This window comes from Periplaneta americana, chromosome 17 (assembly GCF_040183065.1).
Source record: "Periplaneta americana isolate PAMFEO1 chromosome 17, P.americana_PAMFEO1_priV1, whole genome shotgun sequence".
Classification (NCBI taxonomy): Eukaryota; Metazoa; Arthropoda; class Insecta; order Blattodea; family Blattidae; genus Periplaneta; species Periplaneta americana.
Genome location: NC_091133.1, coordinates 31,061,001 through 31,085,454, shown reverse-complemented (window position 1 = coordinate 31,085,454; position 24,454 = coordinate 31,061,001). Strand labels below are relative to the sequence as shown.

General features: G+C 35.1%; 1 protein-coding gene across 1 annotated transcript in view; it reads left to right on the top strand.

Moving 5' to 3' along the window:
* LOC138692633 (lysine-specific demethylase 9-like) overlaps positions 1–24,454 on the top strand; it is a 227,415-nt gene that overhangs the window by 39,934 nt on the left and 163,027 nt on the right. The window contains exon 2 of the mRNA XM_069815701.1: positions 8,982–9,992. Coding sequence (XP_069671802.1) covers positions 9,174–9,992 — 819 coding nt within the window. The 5' untranslated portion in view covers positions 8,982–9,173. The remainder of the gene's footprint in view (positions 1–8,981; positions 9,993–24,454) is intronic.

Sequence of the window (24,454 nt, the reverse complement as noted above, 5' to 3'; positions counted from 1 at the left end):
TATAGTTTAATTGCAGAAACAATATGAAATACGTGTGGTCAGTTACTGACCCAACCATTGGTATTAGTTGGTGTATAATGGGCATTGGCATGCGACTGTTAATTCAATTGCTATAGAGTACACATGCTGTGTATTTACATAATAAGGATTTAAATATTCCTATCCAAATTCCGTCTAAAATTTTACGTAAGCCTAGGTTTTGATGGAGTATGAAACAATACATGTTCTGTAATAATCTTTCTTTTCCGGAGAAATCTCAAATATTCTTTGAAAAATTCTATTGCAAAATATAATTTAAGAAACCAGACAGGAACGTAAGAGCATCTGGGGTCAATACTTCGTAAAGGATTATCTTTATTATTTATAATAAATCTAGTTGTAAAGACGATCTGTTATAATATAGGCTAACATACAATACCAAATACATAATTTACTGTAAGTATATGTCTTAATAGATATGTGGCCAACTTTACATCTTTCTTGTGAACGGTTTTTCTCCATAATAAAACTGGTTGCATGCCAATTCAGTAATGTGTATGGGAACTCATTGTGAACCATTAATATATTTAATCTAGGTCAATTTGTCATGAATAGTAAAATATTATTACAGCAATTAAAACACTCGAATAGCCATTTTATGTGAATTTGTGAGAAATCACACTTGCTTAAACTGTATAAATGCTTAAATAAAGTTGGGGTATCTATTTTTTTTTTTTGTAATAAAAGTGAAACTTCATTTCTCCCTTATTTTGCTGGCGCGTCACTTTTACTGGCGCTCCGTGTTTCAATCGATGTATTGATCGATCTCTGACGACTTCTTTCTGTTCTATCCACCATTCCCCCCATTGTTGAAGCAATGACGTATCTCTCTGTAATTACTTCTCGTAGCCTCAATGGTGCTGTCTATGGAGATCGATCTAAAAGCTGTATATTTTCGGGTTCCTTTGCGGAGATTCGTGTGTATATAACATCAACTTTTTAGTTTGTCTTTTATTTCCATTTTCAAATTGAATATTTCGTTATTTAAATAAAGATTCAATTTATTCACGATTGGTTCTTGGTAACGGATCCGAAAGGTACGTTGAACCTGTTTCGTATATACTCTGATGATGAAATGAAATATAGCTACGAAATTCTGAAAGTCTTTTCGTCTATGACATTAGTGCAGATACTCAAAATCCCCGCACCATGCCGGTTCTTTCTGGCAAAAATTATTTTTATTTACCCACAGTTAGAACTGTCGTTCATTTCAATATTTAAGATAATTACATTTATTGAAGTCATGTCATAGTGTTTAGACAATCTTGTGAACTTGCATAACAGAAAAGTACCGGTATTTAATATTTATTTTAATATGTTTTATGTTAACCAGTTATTGTAACTTAATTACGTCAATAAGGTATTTTTTTTTCACTGTGCTATTAGTTGTAGATTAAAATTCATGGTTTATTTCAAGAGAACAAGAATGAAAATGAAATTTTTCGTTAGTTCATTTTCATTCGTGAGGTAAGAAATCGCTAACATACAGTAAATTTAAGATTTTCCGCCCAAAAATCTATCGATCTCGGCCGAGATTGAATCCGTTTAACTTTAGTTTGTATAGTCACTTAGATTAAGGTGATTTCTGTAATCAGAGTAGTGGCCATTTCGGTGTTCAATTTAATCGAGATGGTTTCGGTCATCAATTTGGAATGTGGTGGATTTTTTAAGTAGGCCTAAGTAAAAAATATTCCAAATTTCCAAAGTAAAAACTAAAACCAACCCTATAACATTTCTTTATTGTTCTAATTAGCGTCGTGCATTACAGGCGCTACGTTCGGTTCAAGTTTGTCGAGTATGGTGAAGTTCGCTCTGCAGAAGGACGCCTGTCATATTTTTTTGAACTCGTTATGAAAATATTCGTTGTCCTCCACTCATGTATTAGCCGCTTGAGAATTTTAATACAAATCTTGCGATTAGTTTTTCATATGAAATAGGACGAAGTTTTTAATGTCTTGGTTGCCTCTCTCATGTTCGAACATTGCAGGACACTAGTTCAAGTACTAATGTTTCTGACTACAAATTCAGCGGACCTGGGTTTGAGTTCCGGTAGAAAAGTGGAGATACAGTGGGATGGGGTTATCTGAATAAGTTTACGATTGAACGCTTAATTATATAAATAATTACTTTGACACAGATATTTTTGTGACATATTATTATCTATATAATTTAATTTATAATATACTATTATATAAAATATCGTATATATATTAATTGTTAATAAAGTTATTATAGTTCACAGATATGTGTTACTTCGAGATTAATTGACACAAAATACCGAATATGAAGAGAATTTGTTCAATACTCTGGAAAAAGTCATTATGCACTGGCAGATATGCAGTTCGAACGCTCAGATCTTCTATATTTCCGTTAAAATTTCGAATTGACTTCTTGCAGCGTCACATTACTTTATCTTTGTATTATGTATAGTAAAAAATGAAGAGAAGGATTAGAGAGGAATATGTAACTCGTGAGAATCATTAAAATAGTCGTGCAAAGGTTTTGATGTCTCGTAACCTGTTTCAAATAAAGTCGTTTATTCTTTCTCGTTATGTCTTTATTTTGTGTGTAAAATTGAATTATAGAGGAATTTGACGTTGTAATCACACGTGAACCTGTACCTGATGATGAAGTGGATCCATCTATAGGAGATTCTGGAGAAGACGATTCTTCGTATGTTTTTAGTAGAAGTGGAGAAAAGTGGAAAAATTTTCCCTACCCACCAACACGAAGAACCCGCGCCAAATATTGTGAGTAAAAAGTGGCCCTACTGCAAATGTACAGAAAATATTGCAACTATTTTTAAACTATTCCTTGACAATGAAATAGTGGACATAATAGTCTTATATTCAAATCAGAATCAGAAAGGAGAATTACTGTCCGGAAAATGGAACCTTGAAAATCCGAATAATGAAAAAAAGACATTGGATTCCTACATTCGTGAGGAAATACATGCATTCTTCGGAATTGTGCTTGGAATTGGTGCTCTGATTGCTAACCAGGAACCAGTAAGCATGCTCTAAACTACTGACACCCTCTTTCAAAGGTCTTTCTTCTTCTCAGGATCTATGGTCAGGGATAGATCTCTAAGACTTGAGATTTGACGATTATAATACTAGGACAGAAAGGAAATCCACAGACAAAATGGCTGCTTTCCGAGAAATTTTCACTATCTTTGTTCTGCACTGCCAAGAAAACTATAAATTCGTGTTCACACCTGACAATTGATGAACAGTTGGTTCTATCTAGGGGACTATGTTCCTTTAGGGTTTATATGACGTCAAAGCCGGGAAAGTATGAAATCAAGATATATGTCCACATTGGGGCAAAGGCTAATTGGGACTTCCCGGTCTCTAATCGAATCAAAAACCCTGATAGAATTGACATTTAACCCTTGCGGTGAATTTCGGTGAGGGCCTACTTAGTCAAATCCACTCTCCTCACCTCCACGCTGGGGTCCCTAGGATCTTTTTAAGATGCAAAAGAGAGAGTGGTGTGTGGAAAGCAACGTGAAGCTACCGCATTTATCTTTCCTAAGAAAAATTGCAATCATGACTTGATGAGTCTTTCCACGGTAGAAGATTCCGGACGTAAACTAAGAACAAAGGAAGATACTAGTGTAGTGCTTTTTATGGAGTGTGGTGTAATATCGCACATAAACATGGACATTACGACGAACTGAAGGGAAGCATTTGAAATGTGGATATGGCGAAGAATGGAATGTGTGAATTGGACAGATAGAATAAAATATGAAGCTGTGTTGGAAAGATTGAGTGAAGAAAGAATGATGCTGAAATTGGTCAGGAAGAGGAAAAGGAATTGGTTGGTTCACTGGCTGAGAAGGAACTGCCTACTGATGGATGCACTGGAAGGAATGGTGAACGGGAGAAGAGTTCGGAGTAGAAGCAGATATCAGATGATAGACGACATAAGATGTATGGATCATTTGCGGAGACAAAGAGGAAGGCAGAAAATAGGATAGACTGGAGAAAGCTGGATTTGCAGTGAAAGACCTGCCCTTGGGCAGAACACTGAAATGGTTCATTGATGAGACTCAGTTACTGAGAGAGCATAGAAAGAATAAACTGTAAGATGTTTTTTCTCCTTACTTTATGTAATAAGAAACAAAATTGTTTTTAAACATTGTTGCAAGTTACCATTGTTGGTGATATCAGTTTTACAACAATGTTCATTATGGAGGCTCATTTACGGTCCTGTTATTCTTTTGTAAATAAATATACTTTAAAAAGGAATAGGCCTACAAATACTTATTATCCCAAATAATCGGTTGGGGTGAAGAAACACCCCACATATTCGTCTATGTAACAAAATGTATCGAGTCCTCAGAAGGTTAATGTTTCTAATTATGTCAGGTGAAGAGTACAGTGCATGCAATTTTGCGTTGTGTAACTTTCTCCATTCTCCTGTAACTTCATCCCTTTTAGCTCCAAATATTTTTCTACGCACATTATTCTCAAACAACCTTAGCCTCTGTTCCTCTCTCAAAGTGACAGTCAATAAGACAAAGGACAAAAACCTAGAGAAATGCAATTCGATAGAAGATAAGGGACTGCAATAAAAAAATAAAAATTAATTAATTAATATTATTATGGAAGCCAATAAAACAAAGGGAAAAAACCCCATACAAATGCAATTTGACTGAAAATAAGACACTGCAACCCTATTCATTTCAATAAATAAATAAATAAATAATTATTATTTACTTATCTTATTACTATTATATAATTAATCAATATATTCATTTTTTAAATGAATAGGTTTACAGTCTTTTATCTTCAGTCGAAATGCATTCTTTTAGGTCGCTTCCTTTGTTTTATTGGTTTCCATTTATCTATTATTATTATTATTATTATTATTATTATTATTATTATTATTATTATTATTATTATTATTATTATTATTCATAGCAGAACAGGAGCAACTGATCAATGGACCAGAACCTTTATGGTAATATTTTCTTCTAACCACTGCAATAATCGCTAAATTGTTAGTCTTCGTCAAGCTTGATATTCCATCAATTATGACAGCAACATTCAAGAAAAGCTAACGCTCCATTCAGAAAATGTTTCACATGTATTTTTAAGGTCTCGCATAATTTTGAAACCATGAAGGGAGTAACGCGCACTCTGGCACATGATTCCCCAAGCAGAAGTAGCGTGCCGGCGGCCATCCTATTATTCTCGAGGGTAGCTATATAAAACCACAAAAGAGCCGTGTTAAAAGTTAATAACTCACGAAGTGTAGGCTTGTTTTTTTCCTCCCCACTGTATCTATCTTTCCAAATGACAAGTTTCAGGTGAGATGCGATAGTAACACGACTTGCTGTGGAAACCTCCCCGTATAAAAACAGCCCCCTTCCATTTTCTCTTTCGTGTGAGTCACAATAAAAGAGGGTGGCTTGCTGCACGCATAGGGTAGTGTCGTCATACGGTGATTATTGACAAATACGAGCGACTTTCTGCATGTGAACCTATAATAATCCGTGGTCAGTTCTGTTGCCCACGAAGTTGCTTCGTTGGAATGCGTTTGTCTTAAACAGTAATAATGGTTATTTTGTACGTTTAACAGAATCGTTCAATTAAATTCAATTGTTACAAGTGTTTAATGTTATTACCGGTATTATATGAAGAAAAGTGAAACTCATGAAGCGCATCATTCTGCGTGTACTGAATTAGTTTTCATTTTCTTAAAATAGAACGAAAACTATTATTGCCAATATAAATTAATTACACACACAGACACAGACACAGACACAGACACAGACACAGACACACATTATATAAACGTGTTAGCTGTTTGATGTATGCAGGAGTTATCCATCGTGGCATATTAAGATATAAAATACTTTTAAATGTAGTCTCACCCTATTTTCTGTGTAAAATATATGTAAATGTGCAAACCTTAGGAACAAATTTTGATGAATTTTTAGTCCCATAAGATTCCAAATGAGAGACATTCTTGTTGATAAGATGAAAACAAAGAAATTTGCCTAGTTTCTTCAAAATTTTAACAAATACAAGTAATAAATAATAATAAGAAATATTTTGCAGGCATAAATTATATTGAGTGTGAAAGTAATTTGAATAGGGCAATTCCCTAAGATATTGTTAAGATGAAAACAGCCTTTATCATTCTTGAGAGTCATGAATGAAAAATGAAATGAAAGTTTTGTTACTTTAGTGAATATTCTATTTCCTAAAACGTGATTTTGAGGGGTTTTTAATTCCTGTACGTTTATTAAAGGAAGCAGTAAATGAAAGAAAAGTAGTTTACAATCCAAATTCTGTTTTCAAGTTAGACTTTTTTGTAACAGAATATAAACATTTTGTTCCTGTCGCGGCATGTGAATGTATGTTCTTGTCTTCTTTGTCCCATGTTATTTTAAGCGGTTATGTAGCACCACGAAGTTTTACATGATCACAGAATTTTACACTTGTGGATGCAGTTACGCTGATTTGTAATACCTAATGTAGTGCTGATAAACCAAACCGAGGTGATACACTAGGCTTTCTCTAATCTGGCTCTCGGTAATCCAGTCTCTCAAGTATCAGACCTCCTTGTAGTGTACTTCCTATCACTTCTATTATGATATCGAGTAGTAGTTTGGGAAATTTTCATCTCTGCCATGTATTATACTTTATTACTTCTATACGTATACACGGGTATACGCGTCGACCATGTGTGGAACGTTCAAGTTCCGATTTGGAAATGTAAATGGAATGGTTGGCGCAGCTTAAGTTATAGCATTAAATTTAACATCAATAATCCGACAACCCCTGTGCAAGAAATGGTTTGATTAAAAAGAGTCTATTGTAGTTATTATAAGTAATAATAATAAGCTACTATATTCTGTGATTCGTATCCTATAATATGTAATTGCTAAATTTTTGTCACATTAGAAGAATACTTTGAAGGGGAGACTCCTCCCCCCACCCCCGCTAACCGCTAACAAAGCTTTAAATGCCAGACAAGCACAAGACGAGAGAGAGAGGAATAGAGAGTGAGGAAGAGCGAGAGAGATTCAATCGATAATATGAGATAGACATTTCTATCTGAATTTGGGGAATAGAACCAGGATTCTCTTGAGTTAGTTAGTGGGGTTTAAAAAGGGCGCGTCAGCGACTATGGCTATTTGCGCCCTTGTCTAAAATCCTTGATTCTCTTGAAGTTAGGCTGCGTTGTGAATCACCAGAAAATGGATACATTTTAAAATTATAATCCATTAAGCAGCAGGAGGAGCCTTTTACGAAATTATTGCTCGTAATTATGTTCATCGCTATTACATAAGTTTTGTTTTTTCTGTTCAATAGAATGATGTTAAAAGTTTTATTCGAATCATCAGACATCGAAATTGTCGTGTCATTATTCAAGACAGTTGTTTGCAATAGACGATTGAACCGGTTGATGAAACCATATCTGCTGTTTGTGATATAAAAATAAAAACTTTTATTACAGCAACAAAGATACAATTCGATTCACGTAAACTGAATATAACATCTCGTTCGAACTAATACCATAATAGGAATAAACCAAGTAGACCGATATGGAAACAAGGTGTAAACACAAGTAAGACTACGAAATAAAAATATTACCTCGTTATGTATACAGTAATACTAGAAATGTAACGGTTTATCACGATAGTTTTCCTCACATGGTAAAACGCTGCAGCTTATCAACATTTCCAGAGAGACAACTTGGTTAATCACGGCACATAACCTCAAAGCAGGCCGATCGGAGACTGTACTGATGTCTTTTTGTTTACAGTTCGTGCACGGAACAACACGCCAGCGGAGAAACGCCGAGCAATGTTTTGTTTTATTAATGTTTAGACAGTCGGAGTAGTATAGAAGGAGCTGCATCTAGTCACGTGGTTGGACAGGTAGGCAGGTATAAGATGTTCTCGCCCCTCCGCTCTATTCCCCTCGTGTACCCTTGACTTCAGTCTGACCACCTACCAACCAAGCAATGGTTTTTTATCCCGCCTTCTTTTCACCGCTGCTTCGTATGCAAGTGTATACGTATTTGACTTTGGTCAGAGTTGTGCTTCTTAGTTAAGTCCGAGACTTGGCTGTGGCGAGACTGTTGGTGCGGTCCTGTCGATTCTAATACGTTAGAAAATGCAGTGTGGATATAAATACGAAATTCTTTACTGTATAGCATTCCGTGCTTTTAGTATGCGTGTGTGTTAGTGTTGAAATTCTCCGGATGGTGTCGCTACGAATGTTCTGTAATGTTTTTCGTAACAAGTCCAGCAGTGTATATCTCGGATGTGTCAAAGCTGTATCCGAAAATGTTTTGTTTAGTTACAAAAAATTAATGTTGCCTCCGTTGTTTTAGCAGTGTGTTACGAAAGCGTGTTTCGTTTTTTACTAGATTCCTATTTAAAGCCGTTCAGATCCATAAATAGCGAGTGTAAAGTAATGTCATCCATTTACCAATGAAAGTTTAATAGTAAACAAACCGCATTTGGCGTCAAAAGTGTTTTTATTCCATTATAGGGTCGGGTTGGCAAGCTGCTAACTCTTCATTCAGTGCCGCATTCAGCATCGGAATAATTATGTGTTCACATGGTTGCGGCGTCTGTGTTGTCGCAGATGGCTTTGGTTGCATGTGGGGTTATGGTAATGCGACAATATTTTGCTGCTATTAGCCAGATTGAATCCTGAATAAGGTGGCACTTTGTGTATGAAATGTGTTCTCTTTAAGCATCCGTTTCGAATCCTTTGCTGCTATTACGTGATTTATGGTGGAATTGCGTGACCTTCGTTTCTGTTCTTTTTTTTTTTAATTCTAGATCTTGGCAAGATAATTCAAATTGTTTTATTAGGCATTGTGAGCAAAGTAAAGCAGGAGAAGTATTTATTACGTGCTCATGCTAGAAATGTATTGATTCGAGTGATTCGTTTTATTCATATTTACAGGACTCGCGACTGTGAATCAACGCAGAGGTTTCATTGACAACTTCGACTCGTAGAAGTGAAATAATGACTACATTGAAGTGCTAACTAAAGTGGTGTTGATTAAACACAGAGCGACAATAGTGATTTCAGTTGGTGTTAAGTGCGTCTGGAAGTGGTCGGAACTTGTGAATAGTTACGCGTCCTTGTTAAATCATGAGTCACTACTACTATCAACTCCCACAACCCGAAGAGGTGGAGGACTCCATATACACCACAGGATCACTCCGACATCCAAATCGTCGAAATCGTCACCTTCCTCACTACCACCAACAGCAGCATGCAGACAATCACCCTTACAGACCCAGATCATCAACAGATAGCATTCCGTTTGTCGATGCTGACTCAAGTGGTCACGCTCGTGCAGGCAGTCTGTCACAAGATGCTGGAACATCCAGCAGTGAGGAGACAGTCAATCGTCACCCCCATCACACGCATATCAACAATCCTCGTGCTCTTTCAGCCGGTTCTACACCTCACAGACGCCGTCAACGCTATCCCCCGCCTCCTCCATCTCCTCCAGCAACTTTTCTGGACTCTGAAGACGCTACAAGCTTAAATAATTTACTCGATGCACTAGAGGACCTCGATGTAGTGGAAGAGGACAGGCGAAGTTCTCTAGCAACCACGGGAAGTAGTCGAGATGATGAAGTGGTCGGGGACGAGGAACCTGCGGTTGTTAATAATGGACCTCCTCGGCCCACACTGGCTTCGATACTGGTTTCAATACCTCCACCACCCACTCCGCCGCCACCAGAGTCTGAGATGGACGTGCAACAGCTCCACGAGTTGGAGTTGCATCAGAAGTATCACCAGCAGCGTCAACAGCAGGAGCAACAAAAACAGCGACAGCTTCAGAAACAGCCGGCGAGAAGAATGAATCCAACCAGTGCGACCAACCACAGCAACCACACTGTGAGCTTTGTGCTTCCGCCGCCGCCTCCGCCGCCCCCGAAAGAGGAACTTCAACTAAAGGTGAGTACTGTATAAAATACTTTCAACTAGCATTGTGTTGTGATGGTGACTAGTACACGTCAAATGGAAATGATATTTATATGTACACAAACATATACACCTACTGATTTCTTCAGCAGTATGTTCGCTTAGACAAATTCTATGGTAATGATGTAGCCTACCAGGCCATCTTTCCGCAATAGAGGTCCAGGGCACATACATACAATATATATTTTAATTAAATTTTGAATGTTTTCTTATGACTAACATATTTGTCACTCTCTTTACATAGTAACGAGGAAGCGTGTGTCCTGGATATCTGTTGTCTTGTTCAAGCTTACTTCATATTACTGTTTCGATTACGTACTTTATAGAATGAAGACTCGTCATGCATAAATGCTAATATTAGGCTTTACTTAAACTGGGACAATTCCCTCTCAGTCGTCTAATTAATGGGGTAAAATATTTCACGACTCGTGTCAAGTATATTTTAAAATAATGCCGGTTTCACCTATTTTCATACTTTATTTAATTCGTTAAATATTCAAGTCATAATTACACGAAATATTGTACGAAAGTTTATTACAAAGAAATGAAAAATATAATCAAACCATGCAAATTAATTTTAAAACGAGCACTTTCTCAAAGTTTTACTTTCCCTATCGGTGATACTTAGTGACTTTTAAGTAGGCCTAACAGGAGATACTAGTACGTCTAAATGAGCCATAAACTAAGCCAAAAGTCTCATTATTAGAAAAAAATGTTGCCATAAACGGCACAAGGATAAAACGAATGACATTGCTTGAAAGTAACTAAATCACAGATACTAGTAGACCCCCATCTGTTAATTCCAATAAACAAATTATTTTTGTTTAGTAATTTTTGTACTTTTCGTTTTGCTGATCTTCCATAGAGTGAAGTGTCAAACCTGCCAACTAATCTGAACATAAGAAAGTTGCATAATTTTTCTTTACCCCGTCAAAAAATCAAATTGGCTAGGGAAACGGGTCCAGTCCCTATAAGGACATTTTCGGTTGAACTGGAACGCATCATAGCCTTGTCAGTACGAAACTAAGTTATATAATTATTTGTTTTCAAATGTCTGAATCGTATATGGAACTAATCAACATACACTAACCAGGGGCATACGAAAAGGGAGGGGAGGATTACTGGGTTTAAACCCCTCCTTGAACTCTAAAAAAAAAAAGATTACAACTTAGATTTGAATATATTTTTTTCCTTCTCTAATTTTTTTTAGCTTAACACAATGTACATCGACATAAGGCATGCTATATTGTGGAGTCTGGGTCATCAAGTCACTCAAATGAATGCGCTCCTTGTGTGATGACTGTTGACTTGATATTTAATAAATTATGTCAATATATACGTATGTCGGATATGGAATAAATAGGCTAAGGTTAGTAATACCTGATTCACGCGGGGATATTTATAGGAGTCAAGTCTTGAAGCCTCTAAACTTGAAATTATATTTGTGATCATACGGAGACTTTAAACTTGAAACCATGTTCCACACGTAAAAAACGCGCGCTGAATGTTGTAGCTTGGAGGTACACTGATTTTAAGTTTTCATTTTTACCTTTTTTGCGAACCACTTCTACATTAATGTTATGGACACCTTGTTATTTAAGTTTCGTAACAAGTTTCTGAAATAATTCCCTCTTGTTTAATTTTAATTTTTATTAATATTGAAGTATTTATCTTGCTGTATATATTCCACGGAAGTTCGTATATCTCATGCAATTCTAAAAATGTTACAATAAGGTGTATATAATACTGTATATTTTTTATTTGTTTATTTATTATGACGTATGGAAAAGTACACAGGCTAGATGCTCATCAAAGCACCTTCTTCACATAAATATACATGAACAATTTAACTTATAATTTATTATTGATAATGATTCACATGAGCAGCAATTATAAAATAGGTGTATGCAACTAATTTTATTAGCAATAGAAATAAAAGAAATGAAAAGATGAAAGAGATGTAGCCTATAATTATTCAGTATTGACAAAGAATAAGACATTTTATAAATTGATAATAAATTGTAGGGGCGAAAAGTTGTAATTTTTTTTTTCGATTTAGAGATATTTAATACCAAATATATATTATATATATATATATATATATATATATATATATATAGTTGGAGGGATATAAACTGGAATTAGTTTGAGTATTTCAGAGGAATCGGTATTAGTTTTGTTCATAATTTGCTGAGCAATATCATCGAGTAAGTCGTTCTTCTGTCATTGAACATATGGAAACCAAAAATTCATCTCAATAAGCTGGAATGGACGAGGCATTTTGAATATCTTATAATATAGGAAACAAAGGAATTTATTCTGTATCAACTCGATACAATGGACGTTGTTTTTGCAACGAGGATTCCAAATTATTGTAGCACATTCCACTTGCTTGTAACCAGATGTAGGCCTAACCTAAAAACACGTGGTTGCTTGAATAATTTCGAATTACATATCCAAGTGATTTGTAAGCAGAATTGGTAATTGTTAAAATGTGGGGTTTGAAAGTTAAATTAATCTCAAATTCGATACATAAATTAGCTATTAATTTAAACAATCACACACTATCCACAATATCTCCTTGCAAGTTGCTACTTGTTACAAGTTAGCATTCACACGAGGAAAGTTATGGAGTCAAGTTGATTACGTGACGGGAAAGTAGACGCAAAAGTTGACGACTCGTCAACTCAAATTCAAATATTAACTGCCAAGTCACAACTTGACTGTCTAGAATATATCACATGGGGAAAGTTGAAGGAAAGTCGACTTGCTCCAAGCACTTGACTCCTGTAAACTATCCCTGTGTGAATTGGCCTTAAGGGAAAATACCAAAGGAGAAAGATTCAATCCGGTGCTGTGGAATGAACCTCAGCGTAGCTCAGTTGTTAGAGCGCCCAGTGCGTAGAATGGGGAGTCTCGGGTTCGATCCCCGGCACCGAGCGAATTTTTCTTCACTAATAACCAATTGTAACCATATACCTATAACAGATAATTCTGTAGGATCAAAAATTAATCTCTAAGTAAGAATAGGCTTATGTTTTGTTTAAACATTTAGTATCGACTGAGGTTCTGGCTGATATGTAGGCCTATTATCAGTCAGTACATCTCACTTGACGATACGTGTCTGTATGCACCTGAAGCTGATTAGTGTAATATGTAGACAAACTGCGATGTATGCAATGGCGGGGGAAAGGAACTGGCCACCCTACCCCATTTATTTCCTGGTCTAATCGCCTCATAAGCGGTGCCATGTTGGTATCACTTGTGAGGTTCAGACCTGACTAAACAACAACAATTCAATTTAACAAATTGAATTGAAATGAGAAATTGTGCATTGAAGTACTGTATTTCCAATTTTTTTTTTTACATAAACATATTAGGCTATATTCGTTTACATACCATTAGATATTCAATGTATTTAATCCCAGTTTGTTGGTTAAGTTTAGTGTTATAATTATTGTGATCGGAAATATATTCGTAATTTTCTTCTTGAGCGCCAGTTTGTTCTAATTATTCACCACATGCATGTGGACGGATCACGGAGACATCATTAAACTCCCGTGGACTGTGGAAGGGGAACAAGTGCTTTCCCCATAGTTCCACCCCTCTCTATCTCAGGTCTGCATCCCTGGTTAGATGCTAGATTTCATTATCTTCCGCGAAGTTTGATCATATCATTGAGTGTTTTGGTTAACGATCATGGAGGAGGCAGAATCCAAGGTGTGTGGTCTGTGCGACGGTTGTCAGTGGACGGTTTTGGAATTTTCTAAGTGGCCATTGTTGAATAACGAATAACTGTGATCTTTTTTTTTTTTTTTTTTTTAAGACTTGGCCTATTATTGGGTGAATGTGTTAGAGCGAATAGTAGAATTGTGGAATAAGTGAGTTTTCATAAGCCTAGGAAATCAGTGACAGGTTAGATTTGATTTGTTGAGGCTTTTGGTATGCCTGACACCTACGTTTTTTGGTAGATAGGTATATACAATAGTTAAGAAGCGAGTTTTCGTAAGGCCGAGGGTCAGTGACAGGTTAGGTTTGGTTTGTTCAGGCTTTTGATGTGCCTTGCATGTACGCTTTTTCGTAGACAGGTACACAAATAGAGGCATAATTATGCTACAGTTCAGAAAAGTTGCTATTTAATGTTTTATTTTCGTAAAAATTTTTAGTCATTTTCATATATGGAGTTTGTAATATTTCATAACGTTTTAGAAATTTAAACTGCTTTCCGCTATTTTTCAAGCAATTTAAATATGACCATAAAGAGAGAGAGAGAGAGAGAGAGAGAGAGAGAGAGAGAGAGAGAGAGAGAGAGAGAGAGGGGTCGTCATTATGAGCTATAGTTCTACCGCAGTCTAATATACAGTCAAGAAGCTTGAGGTGATTTTTTGCATCTTTCGCGTTGGAGCACTCCAAGCAGTTAGCAACTGAGAGTACTAGGAACAACAGAACATACTGTGCCAGTACTATTTCGCATTGTCTGTGATGAGGCGAGAGTAGCGATCCTAATGGCTAGCAACTGAAGTTCAACTGTCATTGGATGCATATTCCCTACGTATTGAGCTTCGTTACTGCAGGTATTAGTCTGTGTGACGTAGCTGTGACGTACGCGAAGCGCTCAGATTGATCTCCGGTATCGTACCACGCTGGCCGTTGGATTAAGTACCTCCTCAAGTACGCCAATTCAGACCCGACCAATGACGGTGGTTGTAATGGGCGATAAAATACAGTACTTCAACCTTTAATCTACAATTACATCTATATTCATCATTAGCATTACTACCTCCGAGAGGGAAGTAAATTTGTGGTTCCCGTGTCTTATGCTAGATTTGGGGCACGTAAAAATCCTATCTCTGATGGAGAGGTTCAGGAAACATTTTTCGAACAGTTCTCGCTCAAGTTGACACAGATTTTGCAGTTGAAAGCGTCGTTAAATAACCTACTACTACGACCACGGCCACTTTCTTTTGCTGCTTCTGCACTGTTCTGCAGGTGACATCTGAAGTTCACAACTTTCAGAATATCTTCAGAAACTTATAAATATAGCCTAGGCTACTTGTTCAATATTCAGCATGCATGTTAGTATCTCTGTAGAACAATGTAGTTCTGTTTATAGAATAGCATATCTTTTCGCTTCTGGTTTACATATTGTAAGTAAAACCGTATTAAAGGATATGTCACACTGATGTATAAGAAATACTATAGCCTATATAAATTTGTATTTACTTCAATAGCTCATTACGTTGTTTCAAGAATTTTCTGTACAATTCATACAACCTGCAGTACAAACTTCTTTCCGTTGTGATGCACAAATCCCTCACAATAGCTACATTCGTGCTTCGCTGAATTGAAATGGATGTTTTTTTTTTTGTCGCCACTGTACTGAAACAGCACTATCAACAGAACTTCTCCATCTTTCTCGTCAGAAAAGTAAACTTTGTCGAATGATAGCAGGAAATGAGACACGTGTTTTGTAGTTATAAAAATAACTACATCGACCGAATAGCAGAGATTTCTATGTTCCTTATTTTGACCTACCATAGTACAACCGAGTAGTCCCGTTACATGAAAAATGAAGCATGAAACATGCTTCGCATAGATTTTTGTATAAATCACATAGACCTATTATCGATTAAAATAGAACTTAGAAAATAAAAATTATATTGTTTTCAGTAAAAATGTTCAACCTGTTGAATTATTCGTGAACGACAATATTAATAGGCTTATACGATTTTGTTAAGTAGGCCTAATAAATTATACACTATGCTAAAAAGTAAATATCGGATGGTTCTGTGACTTTGCTACAGATTTTATGGATGACAGATTAATTAATTATGAACAACTTTAATATAGGGACCCGTGTTCGGAAACGTTACGTTTGGTAATTGCAGAGTGTGATATGTGTTGTCAGAATTTTAGTGCAGGCCTAAGGAGCCATGGCAAATCTTTGTTTTGTCTTTAATGTAGGTTAGTGGAAGACATTTGCAACAATTCTGTAACGAGTACTGGCATTTGAATAATGATATCCTTCAAGTGAATACTGTATGCGCAGTTGGGAGACATACGTCATGTTCCGTAATTACCCAAATAAAACGGATTCGTATATGAAAATTGTTTAAAAAGGTGTCATTCCTAAAATTTGTAACGAAGTCGCAGAATTATCCATTCATTCATTCATTCATTCATTCATTCATTCATTCATTCATTCATAGTGTTCTACTCAATGTTAGGTCTTTCACTACAAACCCAGCATTCTCCAGTCTCTTATTTTCTGCCTTGACGCGTATGATCTATAGAACTTAATGTATTCTATTATTTGATATCTTCTTCTGCCCCGAACTCTTCTCTCGTTCACCATTCCTTCCAGTGCATCCTTCAGTAGGCAGTTTCTTCTCAGCCATTGACCCAGCAATTTTTTTTCTCTTCCTGATTAGTTTTAATATTAATCTTTCTTCACCCACTCTTTCCAACAAAGCTTTGTTTCTTATTCTGTCTGTCCATTTCACACGCTCCATTCTTCTCCATATCCACATTTCAAGTGCTTCTAGGCGCTTCTCTTCACTTGGTCGTAATGTCCATATTTCTTCCCCATACAATGCTACACTTCACACAAAGCAATTCACTAGTCTCTTCCTTAGTTATTTTTTCCAGAGGTCCGCAGAAGATGCTCCTTTTTCTATTAAAACAGGGCTGGGCATCGGGAGCGGAACTAGTCTCTAAACGGGGACGCTTAATATTCATCCGTTACTAAATCAACGCTGCGCGGTGTTCGGCGGGGAAGAAAGGGGATGAAGAGAAATCAGCCCAGCCCTGTATCAAAAGCTTCTTTTGCCATTGCTATCCCTCTCTTGACTTGCTGACAACAGCTCATATTACTGCTCATAGTACACCCACGTATATATAACATATATAAATGTTATTACTCTCACTTAAAACACTGTGCTTTTCACTCCAAAGGCATAGCTAAGACAGAGTTATCACTAGCACTAGCACTTTCATTTCACTACCATCACCGCCATCGTCACTACCACTTCCATCATCTCCAGTCAATTGAATTATTTCGTCCATAGTAGACTCGCACTGTTACAGAGGCAGGTGGCAAATTTGGAGTTATTCACTCCCTCAACCATTTCTCGAAGGTCTAGATCATTTCTCGGTGGTAGTCACCAATAGTTTTGTCACCTTTATAAATGATAAGACTATCATCAAGAAATCCAGTTTCGAAAGTTATATATACTATTATAAACCTTTTCGACTTGTTTCCTTCCAACATCTTTTCCTTTCTCTCACCATTTTCGAAAAGTCAAATCGGTGTCTATCGAAGACTCATATAGATAGGCTAATTTGTCTTTGCTCTGTTCTAAAGCTAAACGCAAATTGTGACGTTGCACAGAGGTAGAGATTTAATCATGTAAAGACCTTTTTTTATTCATTCATTCATTTATTTTATTCCATAGATCTTACATGAGCAATGAAGCTTTAAGATGTGGAACATGTCAACATTTTACAATATTACAATTACAATTTTTACAAATTTTTATAGTTTTACAATTTAGTAATTTTCTACAATTTTTACAATTTTGTACAATTTTTTTACATTTTGGCGAGATGTAGTGAGATGAGATGAGGTCCGAGGATTCGCCAAAATATTACCCGGCATTTGCCTTTTCGGTGGGGGAAACCTCGGAAAAACCCAACCAGGTAATCAAATCAAAGGGGTTGATGCCAAGGACTCGCCATAGACCATCCGGCTTCAGTCCCACGGCTGGGGAAAACCTCCGAAGAAACCAAAGTCCAAAGGGGGATCCAACCCAAGTCCGAACGCAGCTCCGGATCAGCAGCCCAGCGAGTCTGCCGACTGAGCTACATCGATGGCTCTACTAAAAGTATACAATACATAGTCAATTAGATTATTAAATTTACAAACGCAAACGATCATTCATAAGTTGAGCTGTATTATAATACAAAACAATTTAATTAAATTTAAGGCATAAACAATTCAACCAGTTGTGATATACAGATATTGATAATACATATCATGCAAACTACTTCAAATTACAAACACAAACAATTTATCAGTAGAGCTATATAGATTACTATTCAATTTAAAGCATATACAATTCATCGGCCAAAACTATACAAATATATACAATACAAAGTAGCATACTTTCATTAAGCTATACAAATTTGTGCAATTAATATCAAGTAGATTAATTCAATTTATAATCATAAACAATTCATCAGTTGAGCTATACATATTACCATTCAATTTACAGTAGGTCTATATACAATTCATCAGTAGAGCTACACAGACTAGTAATCATTTTGAGAACATATACAATTCATCAGCCAAACTATACAAACATATACAATCAAATTAGTTCAATTTACAAACTTATTTTCGTTAAGCTATACAATTCATATGAAGTAGATTAATTCAATTTATAAGCTTAAACAATTCATCAGTTGACCTATACAGTATACTATTCAATTTACAGTACATACAATTCATCAGTTATGCTAAACAAAAAATACAATACATAGTAAACAGATTAAGTCAATATAAAAACATATTTTAGTTGAGCTATATAAAATTGTACATGTCATTTAAGTAGAATAATTCAATTCACAAGCATAAAAAATTCATCAATTGTGTAGAAGGTATGAGTATGTAGAAATTTGGTTAATTCTTTTCTGAACCTTTTCTCGTTGTTCTTCAAATCTTTAAGATAATTAGGCAGTGCATTGAAGACTGTTATACATGAATAGCGAACTCCTTTTTTAAAACAGCTTAGACTAACAGAGGGTAGATGAAGGAAGCTGGATCGCGGGATGATTTACAAAATAAAACAGAAACGCCTTATTGACATACATATCTTATTTCGTACAGTATTTATAAACGTACAAAACTTTGAACACAAAAATAAAGAAATCTTTTAGCAGTTATAAAGTAACAAGTAATTAATGTAATAAGTGTGCCTATTTTTCAGAACGTAGCCTCTCAAATCTGGACTAAGCATTCGATACACAGATACACAGTCGTATAATTCTCAATTCGAGATTTCTCGCTTTTATATTGAAGGCAAATATACTGTAGATTAAAAAATTATTTTGCTTGAATACGAGATTGCAAATGCTATAAAATATTTAAGAGATTCTTGTGCAAAACTCGAGTTTTCTTTTGATGCAAAACTATTTAATGCTTTGCGAAAAAAGATGTACTTTCAACATTCCATCAGTAGGTACATATTTCAATAAGTTTTATCTTTTTTTTTTTTTTGTTTTGGAATTTCAGCCAGTTCAGTATTCATCTATTACAGTCATAATTGTTTTGATTTTCTTCCAGAAAATATTCAAAAAGCTGTTATTTAAATTCGTACTTCGGATAATATCCACTAGTTTTGAGTAAAATTAAAGTTGTGTGCGATTTTTAGGAATTTGTATTTTTCGAAAGGGGTAAAGATCCGATACGGAGGGGGGGGGGACACAAACTGAAGTCTTGCTCGAAAGTGGGTCGCGTCTTAAAAACGTTTGGGAACCACTGCTTTAGTAAATAGACAAGTAAGCAAACCATTTCTGATGTGACATATGTTAACCTCATGTTCTTATAACAAGAGTCCTGCGTTTGGTTACTTCGAATACAAGTTAGCTGTACCTCGATCATACTAGCTTCACGCACCGGTCTCTCCCCCCACGCGCCGCTACGACATTTTTCGCAATATCAACATTGTCTTGGTAACCGGAGGAACGTTACTTCTGGTAATTGAATCCATATAAACTTTACAAGTTTCATAAGCTATCATTTCTCTATGAAAGATAGTATAAACTTGAAATTGAGGTTAATGTTCTCAGTGGCCTTGGGAGAATCTATATTGGTACCGCTACCAATACTATTATGACCAGGGAACGGATTTATATGGACTAAAAATATATGAAATATGTAAATATATATGTAGTTATTTTTACCAAAATATGGAATTAAATATGGATTTTTACCAAAATATGGAATTAAATATGGACTTAAAATTATAAAAAAATGACTATGTACGTTAAATATTGGTACATTTTAATCAAACTAAACAAAAAATATAATGGACGTACCTTATCTTCCAATGTAGTTTCAACAAAACACAATTTTTATTGTCTGTTACCATAACAATAGGTTACAAACATTTCTTTCAAGTGCTGAAAAGTGAATCTTCTTCTATTGTCTCTGAGGATAGATTTATACTGACTAAAAGAGCGTTCGACGTCACAAGAAGTAACTGGTACATAATTCAATTCACAATGTCTGCTGGGGATAAGTCCAAGTTAATCTTCACTGTTGATTCACCACTCATCACAGCAACAACCTTTTGTAGTTCTTCATATCCAGGGTTTTTTGAAAGTACAGTGTCCACCTTAGCTCTTACTGCATCTGCAACTTTACCTCTACCACGATTCAGTTGTTCCACAGTACTATTTATAATTTCAAAACTTTCAGATAGTGAAAGGTGCCTATTTTGGAGACTTTTGAGCGTTTTTATGATGCATGAAAATGTATGCTGAATGTGAGCTAAGTCATTCTTCACACTTATGTCACAGGTAACTGTTTTCGCAGTATCAATTGAGACTGCATCTTCAGAGTCCAATGCAAGGAGAACATTGTTAATAGAGTCTATATGTTCGGCATAATATTCAACTGCTTCTAGCCATGTACCCCATCTAGTTAAAATTGGCTTTGGTGGCAATGGAATTTCAGGGTACATTTCTTTCAACACGTTAACTCTACTGGGAGCTTTGAGAAATACTTTTTTCACTGATGAAATCAACAAATCTACTTTAGGGAAATTGTCTCTGACCACTTCTGCCACACGATGAAATGCATGCGCCACACAAGACGTAAAATGAGTCAATTTAGGATATACAACAGATAATGCTTGTCCAGCTTTGACCATATAAGGGGCAGCATCGCTAATAAAGAATAACACATTATCGTACATAATACCCTTTGGCCACAGGATACCCATAGCTTCGTTGAACAGTTTAACTATAGTTTTGTTATTGCACTTTTCTAGAACATCACAATGTAAAAGAATTCGTTCAGAATATTGTTCACTTAACAAACCGATAACTACATTACCAACAAGTCTACCTTCTTTGTCGGGAGTCTCATCAATGGAAACCCAAATTGAACTATCTTTAATTTCATCTCTTATCTTCTGTATTGTCTCATCGTAGATGGATGGAGCATACGTCTTCCTAAGTGTTGACTCATCCGGGATTGTATGTTGAGTATATTTTTCAAGGAATTCCCTGAAGACCTTATTCTTTAGTTTGTAGAGAGGAATATCAGCAGAGATGAGAGAACGGCACAGGTCGATGTTAAACTCAGATCTTACATTCGATGTTGTTGGTTGTGTTAAAAACAATTGTCTCTGCTTGGAATTTAGTTGTTTGTTGGCCTGATGTTTACTAGTTGTAATGTGTTGTTGCACCAGGAACTTTTGTGTAGATGATACTGCACACTGACACAAATTACAAAATAATATTTTATTGTCAGTTGATAAACCATCTTCTTTAAATTCTGAAATGTAACTTGTTAGTTTTGATTTTAAATTGACTGAATGACGTACTTTTGGCATATTTACCGTCTTTATAGTATGATTTACAAAACTGAACCTATGTGTACTCTGACTGGCATTTAACTGTTGAGCTGCACAACTGAAGTCTGTTAAAAATTTTAAATTAAATTAATACAGTTTTGTAACTTACTTTCCCATTGTTGATAGGACTGCTAATTTTCAAATAACTCTGATGTTAAAGGGATTACTGAACATGTGTTTAAATCTCTATTGTTGAAATGTATTTTTAAAAGTTAATGGAATTTTGTTTTGTTTTATTGTTAAACCTAATATAATATGGACTGTTTTATATGAAATATGGAAAATATATGGAAATTAACGAAAATATGTACTAAACTCTAAAATATGGAAAAATATGGAAAATAAAAGTAGGATTTTTCAACCCTACACATTGTGAAACATAAAGATAATGCAAAATATAAATTATATTAGCTTTATAAGTAAATATGTATTTACATATAAATCCTTTCCCTGATTATGACTATTGTTGGTTATTAGTAATTAGTTCACAATCTCTTGTTCAATATTACAAGTCATTTTATGAAAATTAAAATCTCTTCGATTGTAAAAAGCTGTAAGTACAGATTTTAAATGCACATGAAAATTTTACCTCTACTGTGGTTGAACTTTGTTTCCGGAGGGAGAAGTCGGACGATTAGTTTGTTTCCACTACTGTACATATTCATAATATGACTAACTTTGATATAGTTGTAAGCTGATGCTTTCTCATTAAAGAGAAGCTGTTACGGACCGGACAGATTTTGTGACATTTTTAGAGGGTAGACAGACAATGGGACAGAAAATTCTCAATCTGTTTTTCGAATTTTAACACATTATGGTGCAATCATAACGAAACATATTAATCAAGCACATTGATTTTTTTAACATAAAATTTGCAAAGTAGCTAACTGGCTAAATTTTTGTCACTTTTTACGAAGATGTTTTATTTATAATTATTTCCCATTACTTTCTTCCTACAACAAACCTCAGTCGCTAATAATAAGCCTTTCCCCTGTCTGTAATTTACCCCGAGCAATCAGTGTAATCATCCACTTTATAATTTTGAACGCAATGCTGTATATTAATGCTTGCTGTGTGTTTTAAGTTGTTAGTGAGAATATTAATATAAATACTTTAATTATGTACGATTGAATTACAGTAATGAAATGTTTTTCCCCAGAGTCTAATTTAACACCTTAGTAATTATTTCTTTTTTAAATATGACGTTGGCTTTAAAGCGAATTTTAATTAGTATCAAATTGTTAACTTGAATAGGATGAGGTTACTTGCTCTGTACTATTTTCTTTAATGGGAAGGATTTGCATGTTATACATAAATGCTATTTTGTTTTTGTATGAGAAAATTCAAAGACCCATCTCTACTCTAGATATGTTTTGCAAAAGCAACACACGCTTAATACATTAATTATTATATAACTGATCCCTCTTTTAACTTACGAAACAGTAAAAATTTTAATTTTAAGTTACTACAAGAATGAATGTAGAATTTACAGTAATCACTTCTTGCAACCGTGTGTAAATTGCGTTTCTTCTTCTGCTTCTATAAATCAGCATTATTATATTCATCATAGTCGTCACATCGTCGTGACCTTCATATCTTATATTTCCGTCATTATCATTGTATTCATCAGTCGTTGGTATCACAGTCATCGTTGTTGTCGTCGTCATCGTCATAGTCTTCGTTGTCATCATCTTCATTGTCTTATAGTCTTCTCATTCACCATCATTGTTATTTTCATCTTTGTCGTTGTCATCTTCAAAGTTGGCATCTTTATTATACGTAAACATCATTTTCATCTTCGTCGTGCAATAATAACGATGATGATGATGATGATAATAATAATAATAATAATAATAATAATAATAATAATAATAATCTATTCATTCTCAGTCAGGTGACAGTTACGAATTTGACTCTTGGGAATTATTAAAAACAAATTTACAAGATATGTGACATAATTACATAACTTTCGATAATTTACTCTTTATTTTTCAGTATGATATGAATAACCTACAATTTTTATTATAGGTGTATGCTAGGAGAGAAAATACTATTACCAAAACTTTTTTCCAATAAGTTTTTTTGTGCCACCACAATTCTCAATTTCGACACTACCGAGAATTGAATTCGAATTTCGAATTGATAAATTAGTCGATAAGTTAATGAATACTCACCGTAGAACCCTTTACATTTAAATTGACTCTTTCGTTTATATGACGCCATTCCATTTTCGACCAATGAAGTGTAATGAAATTTTGAATTCCAACCAATCACAGTCACACTTTGCGATAATTTTTGCAGCTAGATTTATCGCTATCAATTTATCGCATGTCGTTCTTTTGTTTAGTCGTTGTCGCCAACTGTTTCCCCGTAAATTGATGATCATGAATACATTAAGATGCAACTACACGGTTAAACTTTTCTTTCAACTTTAAAGCAATGAATGCAAGATTGATATTTAATTTATTAATATATTTACGCAGTGAAAACGACGTTCAAAACGGCGCACCATGTAGACACAAAATCTTTATGCATCTTAATTGAATGTACCTTTTAAACTTGAGTCTTTCAATATTCTTCCCAGATTGCACGCATACGCGATTGGAATATTGAACTGTGTAGATGCAGTTTTAGTTCCGTTACACACTACAGCGAGAATGCGTTTGTCGAGCTATAAAAATGCTTTCGTGTAGCACTGATTGTAACGGTCGAAATAAGGCACAGCTGACATTGGTCCTGCTTCCACAGGTAACTTAACCTATAGTATTGTAGCCTATAAAATTTGTATTTTGT